At 41.2% G+C, this 20,608-nt stretch overlaps 2 protein-coding genes across 2 annotated transcripts in view; one reads left to right on the top strand and one right to left on the bottom strand.

Moving 5' to 3' along the window:
- Positions 1–9,923, top strand: part of LOC110153623 (3-oxo-5-alpha-steroid 4-dehydrogenase 2-like) — a 16,877-nt gene extending 6,954 nt beyond the window's left edge. Inside the window, exons 2-5 of the mRNA XM_055158512.1 lie at positions 1,182–1,366; positions 7,428–7,529; positions 9,165–9,315; positions 9,760–9,923. Of these exons, the coding sequence (XP_055014487.1) occupies positions 1,182–1,366; positions 7,428–7,529; positions 9,165–9,315; positions 9,760–9,826 (505 nt within the window). The 3' untranslated portion in view covers positions 9,827–9,923. The remainder of the gene's footprint in view (positions 1–1,181; positions 1,367–7,427; positions 7,530–9,164; positions 9,316–9,759) is intronic.
- A 5,654-nt stretch (positions 9,924–15,577) lies between these two features.
- On the bottom strand, positions 15,578–20,267 carry LOC110157800 (EF-hand domain-containing protein 1-like). Its single transcript, XM_055158511.1, has 10 exons — positions 20,162–20,267; positions 19,240–19,461; positions 18,865–19,152; positions 18,497–18,646; positions 18,040–18,232; positions 17,553–17,779; positions 16,812–16,955; positions 16,197–16,410; positions 15,912–16,055; positions 15,578–15,615 (listed from the first exon to the last, which is right to left on the bottom strand). Exons 1-10 carry the CDS (start codon positions 20,225–20,227, stop codon positions 15,578–15,580), a joined length of 1,686 nt encoding a protein of 561 aa, XP_055014486.1. The 5' UTR covers positions 20,228–20,267.
- Positions 20,268–20,608: the final 341 nt, after the last annotated feature.

The raw sequence follows: 20,608 nt of genomic DNA, 5'->3' as shown, positions 1-20,608 counted from the left end.
GGTGATTTGTCGTCCGTCGATGCTTATGACCAATTTCTGGTCAAATGGTCTTGGGTCCTCTGCCGTTAGAGTGGATAAATAACCGGGATCAATACCCTTTACATGTTTTCTCGCTCCGTCCGTCATGTTCAATTAGTTTTTTTTTGCCGCCGACCAAAATAATTCCCAGCATGCAACGCGCGCTTTTGTCAACAATGAAACTCGCCTATATGACATGAGTTTTCTGATCCGGCCCCTTTGGGATCAAAGTCGGTTGGATACAGCCCCCGGACCAAAATGAGTTTGACACTCCTGGTTTAATATATAAGTCACAGGAAACACCCAAACCATGAAAAAACCTAAGCTACGTTCAGACTGCAGCCTGAAGTGACCCAAATCCGATTTTTTGGCCCCTATGTTCCTGTATCTGATCTTTTAATGTCAGTCTGAACCACACAGATCCAATTTTTTCAAATGTGACCCAGGACACTTGGATATGTGCTCCTGAAACTGATACATATCTGATCTTTTGACATGTGACTTCAGTCTGAACGGCCAAAGTGCATTCATCCACCTACACGTTATCAACAAGACACAAACGTCACTATTCTGCGCTGAAGCAGGCGAAAATTGTTAATGAACTCTGTGTCACTGAAGTGAAGCACATCACCACTCACCACTCTTGGCTCCGTCTCCACATCCACACGTTCCTTTTAACGTTCTGTCCCACAAAACACCACGACCAAAAACCTCGTCCTTCTCCTTCTCAATCTCCTCCTTAAAACAAGTAAGTTGTTCATGTTCTGGCTCCGGTACGAGAGGAACTTTAAAATCTCCAGGTGCTCGATGCTGCGTCCATGTTTGGACAACTTCTGTAAACACAGAGACGCTCGCTGCGGTTGACGTCGTCGTGTCTCCAGTGTCACATGTGGGACACTTTTGGGCCGTTTAATGTTCACACTGGAGTCACATACAAGTCGCATTTAATTGGAAATGTGAACGACCTCGAAAAAACATCAGATTTCACAAAAAAATTGGAATTGAGCGTTAAGTCCTGCAGTCTGAACGTAGCTTTATAGTACGAAAAATACGGTAGTAGCTCACTGTCATTTTTGTTTTGTAAATGTAACTCAGAAAAAAAAGGTTTAGATCCCTGGTTTATTTTATCTGTTTTTATTCGTTTTATTCCCGTGTTCCTTCAGGTCTGTCGTGTACCCGCTCCTGATCCGAGGAGGGCACCCCCTCTGCCCGAGGATCATCGCGTACGCCGCACTTTTCTGTTCTCTCAACGGCTTCCTTCAGAGCCACGCCCTCCTGCACTGCTCCGCCAAAGACCCGGACCAGGATCTGGACCAGGACTGGGTCTCCAGCCTGAGGACCGGCGCAGGTAGTTTGACTTTGATTTAGAGGGAGTCCGGTGACGGTTTATCTCAAACAAACAGAACGGTGGTCAATGTGTTGGATCGTTTTGATTTAAGTAAAGTTTTACACCAACTGAGAGGAAGTTTGTGAAGAAAAGATAAAAAATTCTGTCCAAAATTTTGACACAGTTTATACATACAACAAAACACATTTTTCTGATACTTTAAACGTGATTTCAGTGAAGTAAAGGTGTTTTATTATTATTTTATTTATATATTTTATTTATATATTTATAATAATTGTAATAAAATAAAATTAGTCAAACTGGGACAGAAAGTGTAAAATGTTTTATAAACTTCTAAATATAAGGTGGGTCTGTATGACATCAGCCGCCCTCCCTATGAGCCATCTCAGATTTGGCTGAAAAAAATTTAAAACATTTCTAAAATTACCAAATGAAGGAATTTAAAATTTAGCTCAATCCCTTGAGTCGTTCCTGAGTTTTGGCCCGTTGAAATTTTGGGGCCATGTTCACTTTTTCTGAAGCCTTAATTTATAAGCATGTTTGAGAAACCAGAACTTCATAAAAAATAGAGCTAAGAAGCTGAATGATGAGATGTTTTTATTACTTTAAACTAATCAGAATAGTGCCATAATGACGTAGTTTCTGTGACCATATTTGGGACTCTACAGCATCCACATGAAAGCTCAGACAAGTGTGAGATTGTTGTCAGAAATGATTATTCTGTCAAATATTCAGGTTCAACAGTTAGTTTGTAAATACCAGCTTGGAGTAAATAGATGATGAACCTGAAATATTGAAAAAAAAAATTTGAGCGGCAACCAAATTTGAGATTTTGGGGGGCCCACAGCACCCCCCTTAATAAAAATACACAATATTTGATCCTCTGTGTCTCTTCCACTGACGCTGCACAATCTTCTTGTCACTTGATTTCTCCTCCATGTTCCACACACACATTTTCTTTGTTTGTTTGTTTTACTGCGTGTGACCTGGAGGAACTCGCTCATGTCGACTGTCTCATCACTGTTTTACTTGGTTTCTGTCGGCGACAGAACCAAGTAAACGAACCAAGTTTCTGAACGCTCAAATTTTTGGCGTGAACACGTCAGTCGGTTTGAGGTTAGTTGCGGGAACCGGCTTGAAAATGTGTAACGAGTCCCAAGAACAAAAAACTGCATTTAAACAATATTCATGTTGGCTTCTCCCATCAGTGTGAAGATGCCGTCTGAAAAACACCAATAGAAATAAAAAGGAGACAGAAATCACAAATCAAGTCTAGAATAATCAGGATTAAGCAGCACTAAGTCAGGACTAAAGCAGAAGTGTAAATGCAGTTACAGAATGCTAAAATAAAATGGAAACTAAAGACCTAAAGACCATGACATTTAACTAAAATAACCAAGAACCAACTCCAGCACCTTTAACTCTCACTGAACACAAAACCTTTTCTTTTTTTTATCTTTTTTTTATCCTTTCTTTCTTGTGGGACGCGCCGGGATGACGGAGGGTGTGACTGTAATTACTCGGCCTGTTGGGGCCCGTCCGTCTGTAACACAAATCTGTCATCTACATTTGAGATGAAAGATCAAACATGAGAAATGAACCGGGGCTAAAACAAAGGAACTCTGTAGTTGAAAGGGCCCATCTCGTGTAAAAATCTACTTTTCAGAGTTTTCTACCTTGTAACAGTGATGTGTGGGCCTTGTGTTTGTCGCCGAAGTGGTTTTTAGATTGATTCTGCGTTTTTTTTAACAAACTGCAGCTAGACCTGTAACGATAACAAATTTTGCTGGACGATTAATTGACCAAGAATTTATTGTGATAAACGATAATATTGACATTTTGAGACCAATTTCAACTAATATAATGACCATGGAATAAAAATGCAAATACATCCTCTCAGTGATCAATAAACTTTACTTTCTAAAGAACATTTAACCAGGAACTGCAAGACAATCAAAAACAACAGGTCTAAATCAAAACAGACTTAACACAGGACGAGTCTAATGTGTCTGACTCACAGCGAGGACTTGTTCACAAAAATGTACCCAGTGTTGGGAAGGTGACTTTTAAAATGTTTTCCCTTACAAATTACAGATTACATACTCCAAAATGTAGTTTGTAACGTAATCCATTAAATTACTTAAAGTGAGTAATGTAATCTGAATACTTTGGATTACTTGATTTGCTGTAGAGAAACAAAGACGAGGAAATCTTCACATAAGATGTTTTGTCTGATAAAAGAAAATAAAAAGTCCAGACTTTACTTTATTATATTAAAAATATTATTCCACGCAGCAGGATTTAGTCCTGTTAAATCCTGGTTTAGACCAGGTTTTAGTCCTGCTTTAGTCCTGCTTTATTCCTGGTTTAGTCCTGGTTTAGTCCTGGTTTAGACCTGGTTTTAGACCTGGTTTTAGACCTGGTTTGGACCTGGTTTAGTGTCCGGCAATAAGTGGAATTACCAAACAAAACAAAACAAAAAAAACGGAATATCCCAAAATGTGAAAACAGAAAAATACCGCTGTGTAATCCATTTATTTCAACAAAGTAACTGTAATCCAATTACCACTCACTGAAACAGTAACTGTAACTGAATACAGTTACTCATAATTTGTACTCTGATTACGTAATCCTGGTACATGTAATCTGTTACTCCCCAACACTAAATGTACTTGAATAAACCACTGTTGAACCAAACACAACCAAAGCAATAAATAAAATGGATTATTAAATCTGTAACAAAATTGTCCTTAAAAGTGATTTTAGTCTTGCCTAGCGCCTCGGGTTCTCCGGGTTCTACGAGGCGCTAGGCAAGTTCTGTCGCTCAGGTTTGGGTTTATATCGGCTGTTGGGGTTTGAGACATTTCTTCTTGTCATTTGTGTTTCGCTGCATTTGACACACGTGACTGTTGAGACGTGTCCCGCTCACCAGTGTTGATTCGGCATCGTGACTTGTTTTGGCGATGAACAGAGATGAACAGTTTTATCACTCTGACAAGCACTAGCTTGTGTTGCTAGCGCACCACACTGTCTGTGTGTTTTTCTTAAAGGTGCACCTGAGACGGCTGTGCAGACGACGCGCGCATCCGCTCTGATGATAAACACAGCACACGTTGGTTCAAGCGTCATTCCACTTGTTAAACGAGACGAGTCAGAGCGACAGAAGCTTCTAACATTCAGTCTCTTTGAGAGAGAGAGAGCGAGGAAAACAAACAAGCTGCAAATAGAATTTATCGTGGCTGGAAAAGTTATCGAGCTCGTTAAAAGTTATCGTACGATTAATTGATTTATTGATTATTTTGCAGCGTATTTCTGCCACTCTCCCACGTGACAAAGAACTGAAGCTGCTACAACAATGACACAGCAGATACACCTGTGACCCGTTTGACGTAGCAGAAAATGCTTCATACACGATATAATAAGTTTATCTGCTAGTGTTTATTCAAACTTTACCAATCAGTAATGTTCAGCTGATGTGGACGCGGTGCTTGAGCTTCGTGCTCCTCAAAGTCCTCGTCTGATTCCGGGTCCAACACATGCGGCTGAACGCGCTGTATCTCCATGATGAATAAAAGTTTATTCCTGCCACTATCAGGGTCACGTCTGTCTCCCCCTCCCTCCCTGAGATGGCGGAGGAAGGGCGGCTCACTCAGAGCCTACGTCACGTTTGGAGGGCGGAGCCTGTGCTTTCTCAGGACGGGCGGGGGGAGGAGCAATAGTCGGACTTTCATAGTTCCTGGTCTGTGACGCCTCCAAGAAATCAGTAAGATTTCAGAACTATTGTGTAATGGATGTTCCAAAACCCAAATTGTGCTTGTTTATGTGCAGAAGATACAATGTGAAAAGAGTTACGTAAGTGACGTAGACTCTGAGTGAGCCGCCCTTCCTCCGCCGTCTCAGGGAGGGAGGGGGAGACAGACGTGACCCTGATAGTGGCAGGAATAAACTTTTATTCATCATGGAGATACAGCGCGTTCAGCCGCATGTGTTGGACCTGGAATCGGACGAAGACTTGAAATATATCGTATCAAACTGAAAGTGCATTGTGTCGAGATATGTATCATATCGGCAACTTCTTAATGATGCCAAGCTCTAGTCTAGTCTCTGCTCTAGTCCTAGTTGAGACCAGGTTCAGTGGCTGCTCCAGTCCTGCTCCAGTCCTGGTTCAGTCCTGGTTCAGTCCTGGTTCGGCCCGAGTGTAGTCTCTGCTCAGTCACTGGTCCAGTCTCTGCTTTAGTCCTGGTTTAGACCCGGTTTCATACCTGCTCCAGCCCTGTTTTAGAACCAGCCTAGTCCATATTCCATTACTGTGTTAGGGTCCTGAGTCAGTCCTGGTTCAGTTCTTTCCCCCAGTCCTGGTTGAGTCTAGGAGTAAACTTTTATTCATCATGGAGATACAGCGTATCTAGTTTAAATTGGCTTTTAGGTTATTATGATTCTTTCCAAACGCCTTTTGTTTAAATAATGGGAGTGGAAAGGATTAAGATTTCATTTTTAGCTGTAAAGTCATGGAAAATTCACTTTAGATCATGAAAAAGTCACGGAAAAGTTTTGAAATGTTGTGAGTGAAATAGAAAACCCTGGACATAATTGTGAATAGAGGATATTGTTGAGGTCCATGGAAGAATCATGTTGCAGATCGGAGATAAACTCTCCTTTGTTCAGTTCACACTGAGTTCACACTCGGAGCACAAAACAGAAGAACGTCTGCGGCAAATAAACCACAGAGAATAAAATATAAAAATGAAAATACGCTCAGAAACTGTTTTTGATTGTTGATATTTGAAATAAAGTTTAAATTAAATATTGGAAATAGAAGTCGAAATCTGGTTTTGTCCTGGTCTGATCTTCTTGTGTTCGGCTGCTGGTCTGAGTCTCTTAGACCTGGTTCAGTCCTGGTTCAGTCTGGTTTAGTCCCGGTTTAGTCCTGGTTCAGTCCCAGTTTAGTCCCGGTTTAGTCCTGGTTTAGTCCAGGTTCAGTCCAGGTTTAGTCCTGGTTTAGTCCTGGTTTAGTCCTGGTTTAGTCTTGGTTTAGTCCTGGTTTAGTTCTGGTTCAGACCTGGTTCAGTCCTGGTTTAGTCCTGGTTTAGTCCTGGTTTAGTCCTGGTATAGTCCTGGTTCAGTCCTGGTTCAATCCTGGTTTAGTCTTGGTTTTGTCCTGGTTTAGTCCTGGTTTTAGTTTAGTCTGGTTTAGTCTGGTTAGTCTGGTTTAGTCCTGGTTCAGTCCTGGTTCAATCCTGGTTTAGTCTTGGTTTTGTCCTGGTTTAGTTCTGGTTCTGGTTTAGTCTGGTTTAGTCCTGGTTTAGTCCAGGTTCAGTCCTGTTTAGTCCTGGTTCAATCCTGGTTTAGTCTTGGTCCTGGTTTAGTGGTCTGGTTTAGTCCTGGTTTAGTCCTGGTTTAGTCCTGGTCCTGGTTCATCCTGTTTCTGGTTTAGTCCTGGTTTAGTCTTGGTTTAGTCGTCTGGTTTAGTTCTGGGTTTAGTTCTGGTTAGTCTGGTTTAGTCCTGTTTAGTCCTGGTTCAGTTCCTGGTTTAGCCTGGTTTAGTCCTGGTTTAGTCCTGGTTTAGTCTGGTTTAGTTCTGGTTTCCTGGTTAGTCCTGGTTTTGTCCTGGTTTAGTTCTGGTTTAGTTCTGGTTTAGTCCTGGTTTAGTCCTGGTTCAGTCCTGGTTCAATCCTGGTTTAGTCTTGGTTTAGTCCTGGTTTAGTTCTGGTTTAGTCCTGGTTTAGTCCTGGTTTAGTTCTGGTTTAGTTCTGGTTTAGTGGTTCTGGTTTAGTCTGTTTAGTTTAGTTCCTGGTTTAGTCCTGGTTAGTCTTTCTGGTTTAGTCCTGGTTTAGTTCTGGTTTAGTCCTGGTTTAGTCCTGGTTTAGTTCTGGTTTAGTCCTGGTTTAGTCCTGGTTTAGTCTGGTTTAGTCCTGGTTTAGGTTTAGTCTGGTTTAGTCCTGGTTTAGTTCTGGTTTAGTCCTGGTTTAGTCCTGGTTTAGTGGTTTAGTCCTGGTTTAGCCTGGTTTAGTCCTGGTTTAGTCCTGGTTCAGTCCTGGTCTGATGTTCTTGTGTTGTGCAGGTCTGAGTCTCTTCGTCTTGGGGATGATCTTGAACATTCACAGCGACAACATCCTGAGGAACCTGAGGAAACCAGGAGAGACGGTCTACAAGATCCCCCGAGGTCAGGACTGAACCAGGACTAAACCAGGACTGAACCAGGACTGAACCAGGACTGAACCAGGACTGAACCAGGACTGAACCAGGACTGAACCAGGACTGAACCAGGACTAAACCAGGACTGAACCAGGACTGAACCTAAACTGAACCTAAACTGAACCTAAACTGAACCTAAACTGAACCAAGACTGAACCAAGACTGAACCAGGACTGAACCAGGACTGAACCAGACTGAACCAGGACTGAACAGACTGAACCAGGACTGAACCAGGACTAAACCAGGACTGAACCAGACTGAACCAGGAACCAGGACTGAACCAGGACTGAACCAGGACTGAACCAGGACTGAACCAGGACTGAACCTAAACTGAACCTAAACTGAACCTAAACTGAACCAAGACTGAACCAAGACTGAACCAGGACTGAACCAGGACTAAACGAGGAGGAAACCAGGACTAAACCAGGACTGAACCAGGACTAAACCAGGACTAAACCAGGACTGAACCAGGACTGAACCAAGACTAAACCAGACTGAACCAGGACTGAACCAAACCAGACTGAACCAGGACTGAACCAGGACTGACCTAACCAGACTGAACCTAAACTGAACCTAAACTGAACCTAAACTGAACCAAGACTGAACCAAGACTGACCAGGACTGAACCAGGACTAAACGAGGAGGAAACCAGGACTAAACCAGGACTGAACCAGGACTAAACCAGGACTGAACCAGGACTGAACCTAAACTGAACCAAGACTGAACCAAGACTGAACCAAGACTGAACCAGGACTGAACCAAGACTAAACGAGGAGGAAACCAGGACTAAACCAGGACTGAACCAGGACTGAACCAAGACTGAACCAGGACTAAACCAGGACTGAACCAGGACTGAACCTAAACTGAACCTAAACTGAACCTAAACTGAACCTAAACTGAACCAAGACTGAACCAAGACTGAACCAGGACTGAACCAGGACTAAACGAGGAGGAAACCAGGACTAAACCAGGACTGAACCAGGACTAAACCAGGACTAACCAGGACTAAACCAGGACTAAACCAGGACTGAACCAAGACTAAACCAGAAACCAGACTAAACCAGGACTGAACCAGGACTAAACCAGGACTAAATCAAGACTAAACCTGGACTAAACAGGACTGAACCAGGACTGAACCAGCACTAAACCAGGACTAAATCAAGACTAAACCAGGACTAAACCAGGACTAAACCAGAACTGAACCAGAACTGAACCAGGACTAACTGACCCAGGACTAAACCAGGCCTAAACCAGGTCTAAACCAGGAAAAGGTTGAACTGTGGTTTGTGTTTCTGTCCTCCGTCTGTCCCCGAGAGAAGAATGTGCTCTCTTTCTCTCCTTTCTCCTCTTTTCTTTCTCTGGGTGAATGGGCAGAATGAGTCCAGAACAAAAGTCTTTGTCCAGAACCAAACTGTGGCTCCTTTTTCTCCCTCATTAATTTAATAACTGTCCAACTCTGGGTGCTGTAGACCTGGTCCTGTTCTAGTCCTGGGTCAGACCTGGTTCAGACCTGGTTTAGTCCTGGTCCAGTTCTGGTCCAGTCCTGGTCCTGGCCTGGTCCAGTCCTGGTTCAGTCCTGGTCCAGACCTCTGTGTCTTTGTAGGCGGTCTCTTTGAGCTGGTCTCGGGGGCGAACTTTCTGGCTGAGATCCTGGAGTGGTTCGGTTTTGCTTTGGCGGTTTGGAATCTCGCCGCGTTCAGCTTCTCCTTCTTCACGCTCTGCTCCATCGGACCCCGGGCCCTCGGACACCACAGGTGCTGCACTGCTTTAGACTGGTTTAGACTGGTTTAGACCGGTTTAGACTGGTTTAGACTAGTTTAGACCGGTTTAGACTGGTTTAGACCTGTTTAGATTGCTTTTGACTGGTTTAGACCACTTTAGTCCGGTTTAGTTTAGACCGGTTTAGACTGCTTTAGACAGCTTTAAACTGGTTTAGACTACTTTAGACTGCTTTAGACCGGTTTAGACGGCTTTAGATTGGTTTAGACCGCTTTAGACCAGTTTAGACTGGTTTAGATGGCTTTAGACTGGTTTAGACCGGTTTAAACCAGTTTATACCGCTTTAGACTTGTTTAGTGAATATTTTCAAACCAATAAAATGAAACATGGTGATGTAAATATTGCAAATTTTGTGTGTGAATATTTAAAGCTCCTTAGAAATAAAAATCCTCTTGAATCCCGCTGTGTTTGTGTTTCAGATTTTACCTGGAGAAGTTTCCAGATTATCCCCGCAACAGAAAAGCCCTGATCCCGTTTGTTCTGTGAGAGCGACTGTTAAACTTTTATACATTTCTATTTTCTACAGTTTTACAAACATGATAAATTATAATATTTATATGGTGAAGTATTTATTTTCAATGGTTTAGTCCTGGTTTAGTCCTGGTTTAGTCCTGGGGTGATGTTTCAGTGATTTGGTGCAAACAATTTGGATTTGTCATTTTTTATCAGTTAAATTGGTTCAGATCTGGTCATGGTTTAGTCTTGGTCCAGACTCTTTTAGACTAGTTTAGCCGGGTTTAGACCGGTTTAGACTAGTTTAGACTGGTTTAGACTAGTTTAGGCTGGTTTAGACTGGTTCAGACCTAGTGTTGTCCTGGTTTGGTCTTGGTCCAGACCTGGTGGTTTTTCTGTCCTGATTAAATAAAGATTAAATAAAACACATCTAAATAAAAATAAAATAAAAAACAGGCACTTGGCACTTTCTTAATTCAACTGAACTGTTTAAAAATAAATAAATAAGTAAATAAATAGAAATAAAAAATAATAATCCTCATGACTTGTTTCTGTTTCGTATTTATTTTTGTTTTATTTGGGTTGAACTGTCACTAAACTCAATAAAATAATTTATTACACGGGCGTTTTCGTGCGTCGCCCGTCGACTCAGTGTCGCCCCCAACAGGCGACAAACAAACATGCACGTCCCAGAGCCTCGACACTGCCGGTCCTGCAGGGGGCGACCTGAATAAGATAAGACATGCCTTTATTAGTCCCACAGTGGGGAAATTCCAGTGTTGCAACGCGCAATTCCCCCACAGTGGGGAAATTCCAGTGTTGCAACGCGCAATTCAAGAACAGCAGGAAAAGGGTAACATGCAATAAAACACATAATAATAAATGGTTTAAAAATAGTTTAAAAATAGACTTAAGAATCCAGACATACACTCGTCACACTCATCGCTGCAAAAGAGACAGGCCCTACGATGGCCCCAAGTCCTGTCAGGGACTAAATCCAGACTAAAATTCTCTGAGCTCAGACAGACCCGGGCTGGGAAACATGAATCAGGTTTAGTGAAGTCACCCTCACTTCCTGTTTGGTCACCAATATTTCAACACTGGTGTCTGCGGTGGTGAGTTGGTACGAGAACTTCCTCAGTGCAGATACATTTATAATAAAAATGAGTTCACTGGAGTAGTCAGATAACCCGGTAATCTAACTACCAGATCTGGTGTTCAGTGGATTTTATTACACTTATATTCCAGCTTTCAAGATCCCTGAAGCGTTTTACATTTTGTTATTGAGTCACTCCACCGTCCTCCTGTGGCTCCTGAGTTTCCCAGTGTCTCCAGTCCAGGTCCTGACCAGACCCGGACTCTGAGCTTCTGAAATGTGACGGGATCAGGCTTTGACAAACTGGTATAGCCACATTTCAGAGGAACTGTTATTGTTACTGTATTTTTCGGACTATAAGTCGCACTTTTTTTCACGGTTTTGGTGTTTCCTGTGACTTATTCTCAGGTGCGACTTCTATATTAAAATGTTTCAGTGAAGTGTGGAGAGGTTCTAGTCTTGTGTGTCAGTTTCTGCTGATACTGCGATAAAATGGACTAAACGTTTAAAACCATTTGTATGATATTTGATACACGACATTCTGAGACTTCTGCTCACCCACATATCAATATTCTTCCTGAAAAACCTTTTACATATAATTAAACACTTGTCTGCTGCCCCCTAGTGGACTGTCCATGGTTTTCAGTAAATAACAGGCTCTGAGGAGACAGTTTGGTAGATGTGACTTTCTCTGTTTTTGGACGAACAACTTTGTCAATTTTTAAAAGGTTAGTGAAAAAATTCCCTAAATATTGTTATTGTTAGTGAATCTTCAATATGAACATTTACTTTCTTAGTTTAATCTACGAAATCTTCATATTTTTACATCATTTTGTAGAAAAATCATATTAAATTTGTATGTATAAAATTTGATACAGCGGGTATTTGTGATTCTGTTCCTCGTCCATCACTATAATCTATTTTATGATGCAATCTGCAGAATTCATGCAATTTAATGATGCAATTCAATTCAAAAATTTAACACCACACAATTTTTAGTATTTCATAACTAAAATGTCACCTTAAAAATGTGTTCAATTATTATTATTATTATTATTATTATTATTATTGCATAATGGTGGAATTTTGATCTTTACGTGACTTGTTTATAAATGAAAGGTCCAATGGTTTATTTGGTGTAACTGTCCCATCTCTTCAGTTTTCACGCACAAAATAACTAAATCTATATTTTACTGATTCAGAGGATTCACTCATTTATTTTTAACAATTATTTATAATCATTTCACACTCGTGTACATTGGGAAATGTGATGAACATCTGAGCTTGAACAAGGACAGAAACTGTTTCCTTATTTCTTTATTTGTAAAGAGACAGCACATATTAATGAACATTAAAAATGTAAATATTTCAAGATTAAAACCAGCGTGGCTCATTTCCATCTTCAGGTTGATGTAAAATCAAGCATTAAAACCAAAATGTCCTGTTCAGACATTTAAAAACATAAAAGGAAATGTTCAGAAAAGTTTCTCTGAGTTCTAAATGCATAAATTTTGTTTGATCCTAAAATAAACATGTTGGGATACATTTTTTATTTATAAAATGGTCAAAATTATTATTATTATTATTTTTTATTTTTTTACATTTGTTGAATGGTCCAATAAAGAGTTAAATATCAAAGAATCAGAATTTTCTGTCTGTTATTTCATGTGTCAAGTTTATAGGGCTGAGACTTGGGATTCGACTTGGACTTGAGGCCTGTGACCTGAGAAGACTCGAGAAGCACTTTTAAATCTAAATTCTTTCTGTTATTTATATAAGGTATATTATATTTGGAACTTTGGTTTAAAGACTTGAAATGACTTGAAGCTCAAAGCAGACGACTTGGACTTGACTTGGACTTACGGGTCAGCGACTCAAGACTTACTTGAGACTTGCAAACAACGGCTTGGTCTCACCTCTGACAAACTGTTAATGCCTCTGGTCATTTTACAGTTGACCTCATATACCCTGAAGTCTGGTAAATGATCACTGTGTGGTTTAGTAATAAAGCACAAATGATGCTGCTGCCCAGAATACTACAGAACATTATGTATTAAAGGATAATGGATACAAGCCCACGGCAAAAAGAGTTTTCAAGGACTTTGCCAGTTGTGTTAGAAAATTTCAGTCCTGTGGCATCAAGACTTCTCTTCTTTAGGAGAGGCTGAATGAGCGCAGTTTTCAAAGCTCTTGGGAATGTTCCAGATTGAAGTGATGCATTAACTATGTGAGCGAGTGGTGAAAGTAAACTGTTGAGGACGGACTTTAGAAACCGTTGAGGACGGACTTTGGAAATCCAGTGGGTAACAGGTCGAATCCAGACTGGTAACGATCTCTAAAGCTACGTTCAGACTGCAGGGCTTAACGCTCAATTCAGATTTTTGTGTGAAATCCGATGTTTTTTCGAGGTCGTTCACATTTCCAATTAAATGTGACTTGTATGTGACTCCAGTGTGAACATTAAACGGCCCGAAAGTGTCCCACATGTGACACTGGAGACACGACGACGTCAACCGCAGCGAGCGTCTCTGTGTTTACGGAAGTTGTCCAAACATGGACGCAGCATCGAGAATCTGGAGATTTTAAAGTTCCTCTCGTACCGGTTTTAGGAGCACATATCCAAGTGTCCTGGGTCACATTTGAAAAAATCGGATCTGTTAAAAGATCAGATACAGGTCACATAAGGGCCAAAAAAATCAATTTGGGTCACCATGTTCCATATGTTCCATTGTATAAGAATGTAAATCTTTACTTGCCCAAAATAAATAGATAAAAAAATAAATAGAATGACAGAGATATGAGGTCGTGACAAACTCATTACACTTAGGCTCCATTTACACTGAAACAAATCACAGTATCACCGTATTGGATAACTGATTTGTGTCATTTGAATGTTGATTGTAATTTCCAATAATGCCTGAAAAGTTCCTCTCTCATGTTCCACCCAAACTGTGGCTGTACAACAATGAGAACACTCTTAATGTGTTCTCATTGTTCTCATAGGTCAACAAATAATTGACATCATGAGGAAATTTCAGAGTGTATCATTTCCTCGAGCAGTGCACCTGTGTTACTGTGTCTCTTCTGAACTCCTGCAGGAGCAGCCGGTGGTTTGGGAATAACAGACGCGTCAAAGATGACACAGAAATGACCAGAAAGAGCAACATCAGCCACACTGACAATTGAAATATTTACACCCTTTGTCATGAGCAGGTCCAGAGTGCGCCCTCTGCTGGTGGTTTGTCATGAGCAGGTCCAGAGTGCGCCCTCTGCTGGTGGACAGAGCAGTCCAGAGTGCGCCCTCTGCTGGTGTCTGAGCAGGTCCAGTGCTGGTGGACAGTTGTCATGAGCAGGTCCAGAGTGCGCCCTCTGCTGGTGGGTCTTTGTCATGAGCAGGTCCAGAGTGCGCCCTCTGCTGGTGGACAGTTGTTATGAGAGCAGAGTGCGCCTCTGCTGGTGGACAGAGTGCGCCCTCTGCTGGTGTTGTCATGAGCAGGTCCAGAGTGCGCCCTCTGCTGGTGGACAGTTGTCATGAGCAGGTCCAGAGTGCGCCCTCTGCTGGTGGACAGTTGTTATGAGCAGGTCCAGAGTGCGCCCTCTGCTGGTGGACAGTTGTTATGAGCAGGTCCAGAGTGCGCCCTCTGCTGGTGGACAGTTGTTATGAGCAGGTCCAGAGTGCGCCCTCTGCTGGTGGACAGTTGTTATGAGCAGGTCCAGAGTGCGCCCTCTGCTGTTGGACCTTTGTCATGAGTCAGACCAAAAGTTTCAACGACAGCACTGAGCTCTTTCTTATTTTTTGTCACACACATTATCCACACGTACATTAAAATCACCAGAAATGACTAAATCACAGGTGTCAAACATGCGGCCCGGGGGCCAGATCCGGCCCTCCAAGACCTTTAATCTGGCCCTCAGCTGATTTTCTACCAAAATATTTTAATTATATTTTCTATTAACAGAAAAAAACAAAAACAAGTGACAGATACACACTAAGGCTGCGTTCAGACTGCAGCCTGAAGTGACCCAAATCCGATTTTTTGGCTTCTATGTGACCTGTATCTGATCTTTTAATGACAGTCTGAACGACACAGATCAAATTTTTTTTCAAATGTGACCCAGGACACTTGGATATGTGCTCCTGAAACCGATACATATCTGATCTTTTCACATGCGACTTCAGTGTGAACAGCCAAAGCGCATTCATCCACCTACACGTTATCAACAAGACACAAACGTCACTATTCTGCTCTGAAGTAGGTGAAAACTGTTAAATAAAGGAAAAAACACAATTTTGGGTCTGTTTGACCCACTAGGAGAGCGGGAGGGTTAATAAACGTGAACTCTATCAATCTTCTCAGAGGGCGAGGGCTACCATCGCCGCGTGCGGCTTTAATTCAAATTTTACTTTTCTGGACCCAGCCTTCAATGCAACTTAGAAATCTCTTGAGTGATTTCTTATGGTGGCATTTCATTGGCTGCCTGTAGAGGGCAGAGTTGTACAAGTGATGAGCCATTGACAAAAAGGTAAATCTGAAGAACAGTAAATTATTTTTGTTGGAATGTTAAAAAATGTTCAAAAACAAGCAGAAAACATAATTACTTAAAGTAGATCATCAATCAATATTTTGGTCTAAAAAGATTTACTGATATTAGCAGTCTCATTTTCTCCACAGACATTTTAACAGAGATTAATTCAGAGATGAGGGTTCAACCACAGCATCTTCACCTACAGACAAACAAGAAGGAAAAAGTGAAAACATGTTATTCTTATTGGGCAATTTTGACAACATGATTCATTTTACTGGTTTCAGGCACAATTTTCAGGCAGTAGAATATCTGACACTTTTTACTTTTTTATGTTGTCATTTTTTCTCATGACAGAATAAAATTCTGTATAGTACTTGTACAGAATTAATTGGTTCCTTCTTTCACACATTAGAAAAAAAGGAAACTGGGGATAAAAATGTTATATTGATATGATATTATTTTTTTTTGCGGTGAATATTTTTTACTTAGGCCTACCGTGTTTCTCTGTGGTGTCTGTGCCGAGTCCAAACCGCCTCCTTAAAGAGTCCAAGGTCTCTGTAGGGACCTGGCTCTGGATGGACTCCAGATAGGTTAACACGTAGCGGTCAGCATCGGTCAGCACAAAGCGATGGCCGAACACTGGAAAACAAAAATCAAATATGGTCGATTCTATTTTCTATGCAAAAATCAATAATTTTTCATATAAAATAACAAGGCATTCTGCCACACAACTCTATGGAGTTTTAAGATGTCAGTGCTCAGGTGTATAATCCAGTTTACCCTCCACTGTGGCGCCGATAGCGAAGTCTGTCGGGGAGTAGAATTGTGGGCTCTCGGTGGATGAGTCAGGTTTGGGGATGCGCATCTTTTCCAGGAACTTCCCTCCGATGAACCCACTGTTCCGGGAGGACTTTTCATAGATGCTGATCATGTCGTTGGCCAGGTAGTAGGACAGGACAAATGTGCGGTCTTCATCTGCTTCAATCGGGGATTCCTAAATTCATTCAAACAGCATTGTTAAAAACTACCTTATGTTTATTGCTGATTATTATTTGATTATATTAGTTAGTGCAGTAACTTCGTAAAATATGATATACATTTTGAAGTGTAATGTAATGCAATTAATGTAACTGGAGGGACAAAACATTGCACAAAATCTGGTACAAAAATTGGAAAACATTAAAATCATGTCTGAAGGAGTGGTGCAAGAAACAGAAATGTTCAAATAATTTCGAATTGTCAAGATAAAACTGTTGGGCAAATAACTTGCACACAATAGAAAGAGTGGCTATCATTTTTACTCAAGTTAAAAATACTTCTCCACTGTAAAAATATATTTTTGAAGCTGGAGTCTAAATATTATTCAGATAAGTACAATGGCCCAGTCTGTCTCACCAGTTTGGCTCGGTAACGCAGTATTTTGTTGTGATTCTCCAGTTGTTTAATCACGTTCTTTTTGGGAGGCGTTGGGACCAGGCTCAGGCAATTCTGCAAAGAGTCCTCCAGGGTTCCAAAGCCGTTGTATGGTGGCACCTGCAGCTGTAACATGTGCACAATACAGTACAGCACAGTCAGGGAAAACGGCAGTGTTTTAAACTATTAATACTTTTACAGTGAAGATGGTGTGAAAACTCAAAACATGATTAATACGTGTGTGTGATTAAAAACTGCTGGCTAATTGTAGCTTTAATGTTCTTTGATTCGTTTAACAGTGCAAATCAACTCAGCAGCAGTAGCAATAGAAGTAGTTGTTGTTCACTTGTGGAAGAAATAAAAGTCATAAATAATACATTTGTTAAATTTTTTTTTCAATGTCTCATCTTATCTAATTATCATAACTATTTGCTTCCTCATTTGAGTCACGCTCAGTCAGTTTGGTCTGAACCTGCCACTGAGGAGCTCCATGGTTTGAGAACCACTCCTCTATCTCTGTCCTCATATTTGAAGTAAACATTTTGGATATCTATTCTATTCATAATAATTGTAATTTTGATGAATCCACAATTACAACATTCATGTAAATTGTTATTTTTGTTTTGTTTGTATTGGTTTTTACTTTTACTCTGATCCACAATTACTATTATAATAACACCTCTAAGAAAAGCCTTAACTTGCAGTGTTGTTGTAGTTGTGTACCTTCTTCTTGTCTGCTGGCTGTGGTTCCTGGCGGGTGGGTTCCACTGGCCTAAGCTCCATGTCAGGATAGTGCCTCTGATAGTACTGTTTTGTGAAGTCATCACAGTCACACAAGAGGAAGTGTCTCCCTAGCATGCTTATCTTCTGACCCAGCTGGAAGTCCTGTGGAGAGTAGTATTCTTCTACCTCATCTTTGGACACCTCCAGGACACAGGTGGGGAAGTTACCTGCACAGAGGACAAAGATATTCATTAGGGCTGCATATTCAATAACTATGTCCAAGATTGCAAAAAGTCTAAACACAGAAAGAACTGATAATATTCACTTTCCTGATATCTGTGCCATTTTAGGACTTTTGACCAATCAAAAGAATATTCTGAATAGCTAATTACACCTAAGAATAATATAACAAGCTTGTGAAGCCATATCCTTCAGAAACAATTCTTAATCATGAGAATGTTCTATCTAGGACGTAAGAGCACATTACTTATGTGTGCTTTGCTCTTCTTGGGCAACCGCTGTCTCCTCATGAGGATGGGAAAAGGGTCTCGTCCGCTGTTGGGCTCATGCACCTCTCTGACCTCCACAGTGTCATCCACCAGGTAGTAGTGAATGGTGACCGGGCGCGTGTCTCCAAACAGAGACTCAGAGTCGTCCCACAGCCCAGAGAAACGCAGCACCTGCCAGGAGAGAGAGGGGAGCTTTTGCTACATGTCGAGTAGGAGACTATGTAGTGGCAGGGTGGGGAAGTGTGTGTTCAAAGTATTCCTGTTGACAATTAATATTTTTTATTTTATGTACCTGTTCTGCTGTTATTGCATTGTTTGATATATATGATTATTTCATAATGTAGTCACATTGTCATTATATATGTTGCAGCTTAAGTAAAAGTTATTCCCCTGGCCTGTGCACCCTTCTCCTGGGCTCCTGGGTGTATCCGTTACCTTGCGGTCCATGGTGAGGAACTGCTTGACCCGGTCATATTCGGAGGGAGTGGTGAAGCTGGGCACGGGTTTGGTGCGGTCTGTGATATATGGGTCTGAGGGCATGGGCTCCGGCACATTTAGAATGATGCCTTCACTGGCCAGGAACTCCTGTCGAGGAAAATGTCCAGCAATGTCTTCAGGTTAAGTTAATTTGACTGCAGTCTAAAATATAATTTATTTGCAGGGTTTTGCCACAGAAAGCATCAAAATGAGGTAGCTTTAAAAACCTGAATACATTGTAATATGGGACGTATATGCTGTTGCGTCACTCAACCTTATAATGATAAATTATAAATAATTTCTTCTTTCATATGTATACACTGTACCTTAGTAAAAGCGTCACAGTCCACGATGTGGTATTTGACTCCATACACTTCCATGTCCATAGCTACATTCAGATCAGTCCAGGTGTAATACTCTCCAAACTCATTCTTGGGCAGGCGCTGGCGCTTGATGCGTTTACCCTGTGGTATCCCTGAATTCTCCACTGTCGGCTCGATGACGCACATGGTGTCATCCTCCAGGAAGTAGTAAATGACCACAGAGCGAACCCGGTAGTGCTCCTCTGGGGAGTACAAGACGTCCTCCGTGAAGTACGCATAGAAACGCAGCACCTGGAAGAAGAATAAGGAGAGGATTTACAGTGTAGGAAAAACAATTATTAACAATTGACCAGCCCTAGTACTGTAGGTGTCCTGTACCTTCTTGTCCAGTACCACATAGGCAGGGATAAAGTCCTCGCACTGGCTGATGTCATAGGCATCATAGGAGGCCTCATGTTCTTGTAGGGGCAGCTGGTTGAGCTCCTGTAGTCTGAGCTGAGCAGACAGGAGGGGGCTCTGTCCAATGCCTATGGTGGGCCGGCGGGGCAGAGCATAGCCATTCTTATATCCCAGTGTCTGTGGCCGGTGGAAAGCTGTCTTCTGTGTTAAGAGACAAACAATGGATGACAAAGCAGCAAAAATGGTAAATATTCTGGTCACACAATATAATTCTAAAAGCTAAATACAAAGTTTAATTGTGACCATTTTAGAAGCAGAAGTGACTAATCAATTCTCCCAAACGTAGCTCTATTTTTTTATTTGGCTGCATGTCACAGTAACTGTTATCATTTATAAAGTTTGACTTCATAAAGCTGGTCACATAAATAAACAAATCCCATTGAAGATAAATGAAAGCTCTGATCCTGAAATAGAAAATAAAAGTGCAATATTTAAAAAAAAAAAAAAAAAAAGGGTATAAAGCTGTTTGAGCAAAATGTGGGCAAATGAATTTTACGTTAAATGTAAGTTAAGAATTCATCAGTTTTGTGAGTGACCTAAAAGACACTTTGCATGATATAATGGTGAGCTTACCTGACAAATGCATAAGAAGACAAAAAAATAAAAAGTTCACCTAAAAGCTTATCTAAACTCCAGCTAACATCAAGGTTAAATAACTAGTGTTAACAAATGCAGATGAAGGAATGCACACAAAATACACTTTGCTGAAATTCTCGCTGGTTTCGTATATTTAAACGATTTTTAAGCAAATCCACGCCATGCTCTAGAAATTTCTAAATAAATTACTAACGCTAAACTTTTTTCTTCTTATGTAACGTTAGCTAGTTTTAAAATGTTTTACCGTTACATCCTGAAAGCTGTATCCAGGCAGAAAAGGCAAACCATGGCTCTTCCAGTTCCACGACATTTCTTCTTTTTCATATATGTGTTATATGTATCAGTTGCAGCTGTCAGTAGTGTGTTGTGTTGCGCGTTGTGCCGGTCTTAGTCTTATAGTCTTTTAGTCTTTTAAAGACTCAAAGGCTCAAAGACTCAAAGACTTAGAGTCTTAGAGTCTCATAGTCTCATAGTCTTTTAGACTTTTAGTCTTTGAGTCTTTGAGTCTTTTAGACTCATAGTCTCCCTGGACGACTGGCACGGCATGACCATGGCTGACATCCGAGAGATGGAAGAAAAGACCAAGGCCGAGCTCGATGAGCTGAGGAAAAAGGGAGCTGTCCAAGGCACAAAAGCTGACAAATAACTCCAACTCAAAGTCCTCTCAGCTCTCCCCTCAACCATCATTGGA

This window comes from Boleophthalmus pectinirostris, unplaced genomic scaffold (assembly GCF_026225935.1).
Source record: "Boleophthalmus pectinirostris isolate CB_2022bp ecotype Guang Dong unplaced genomic scaffold, ASM2622593v1 HiC_scaffold_22, whole genome shotgun sequence".
In the NCBI taxonomy this organism is placed as follows: Eukaryota; Metazoa; Chordata; class Actinopteri; order Gobiiformes; family Gobiidae; genus Boleophthalmus; species Boleophthalmus pectinirostris.
The sequence above is the reverse complement of the archived record's forward strand: the minus strand, read 5'-3'. Positions and strand labels throughout refer to the sequence as shown.

Coding starts and splice junctions, on each gene's coding strand:
- LOC110157800 (XM_055158511.1), bottom strand. CDS start 20,227: ATGTCGTGGAACTGGAAGAGCCATGGTTTGCCTTTTCTGCCTGGATAC. Junction 18,647..18,864: donor ACTGTGACGCTTTTACTAAG/GTACAGTGTATA, acceptor TTTCCTCGACAG/GAGTTCCTGGCCAGTGAAGG. Junction 18,233..18,496: donor TCCTCACCATGGACCGCAAG/GTAACGGATACA, acceptor CTCTCCTGGCAG/GTGCTGCGTTTCTCTGGGCT.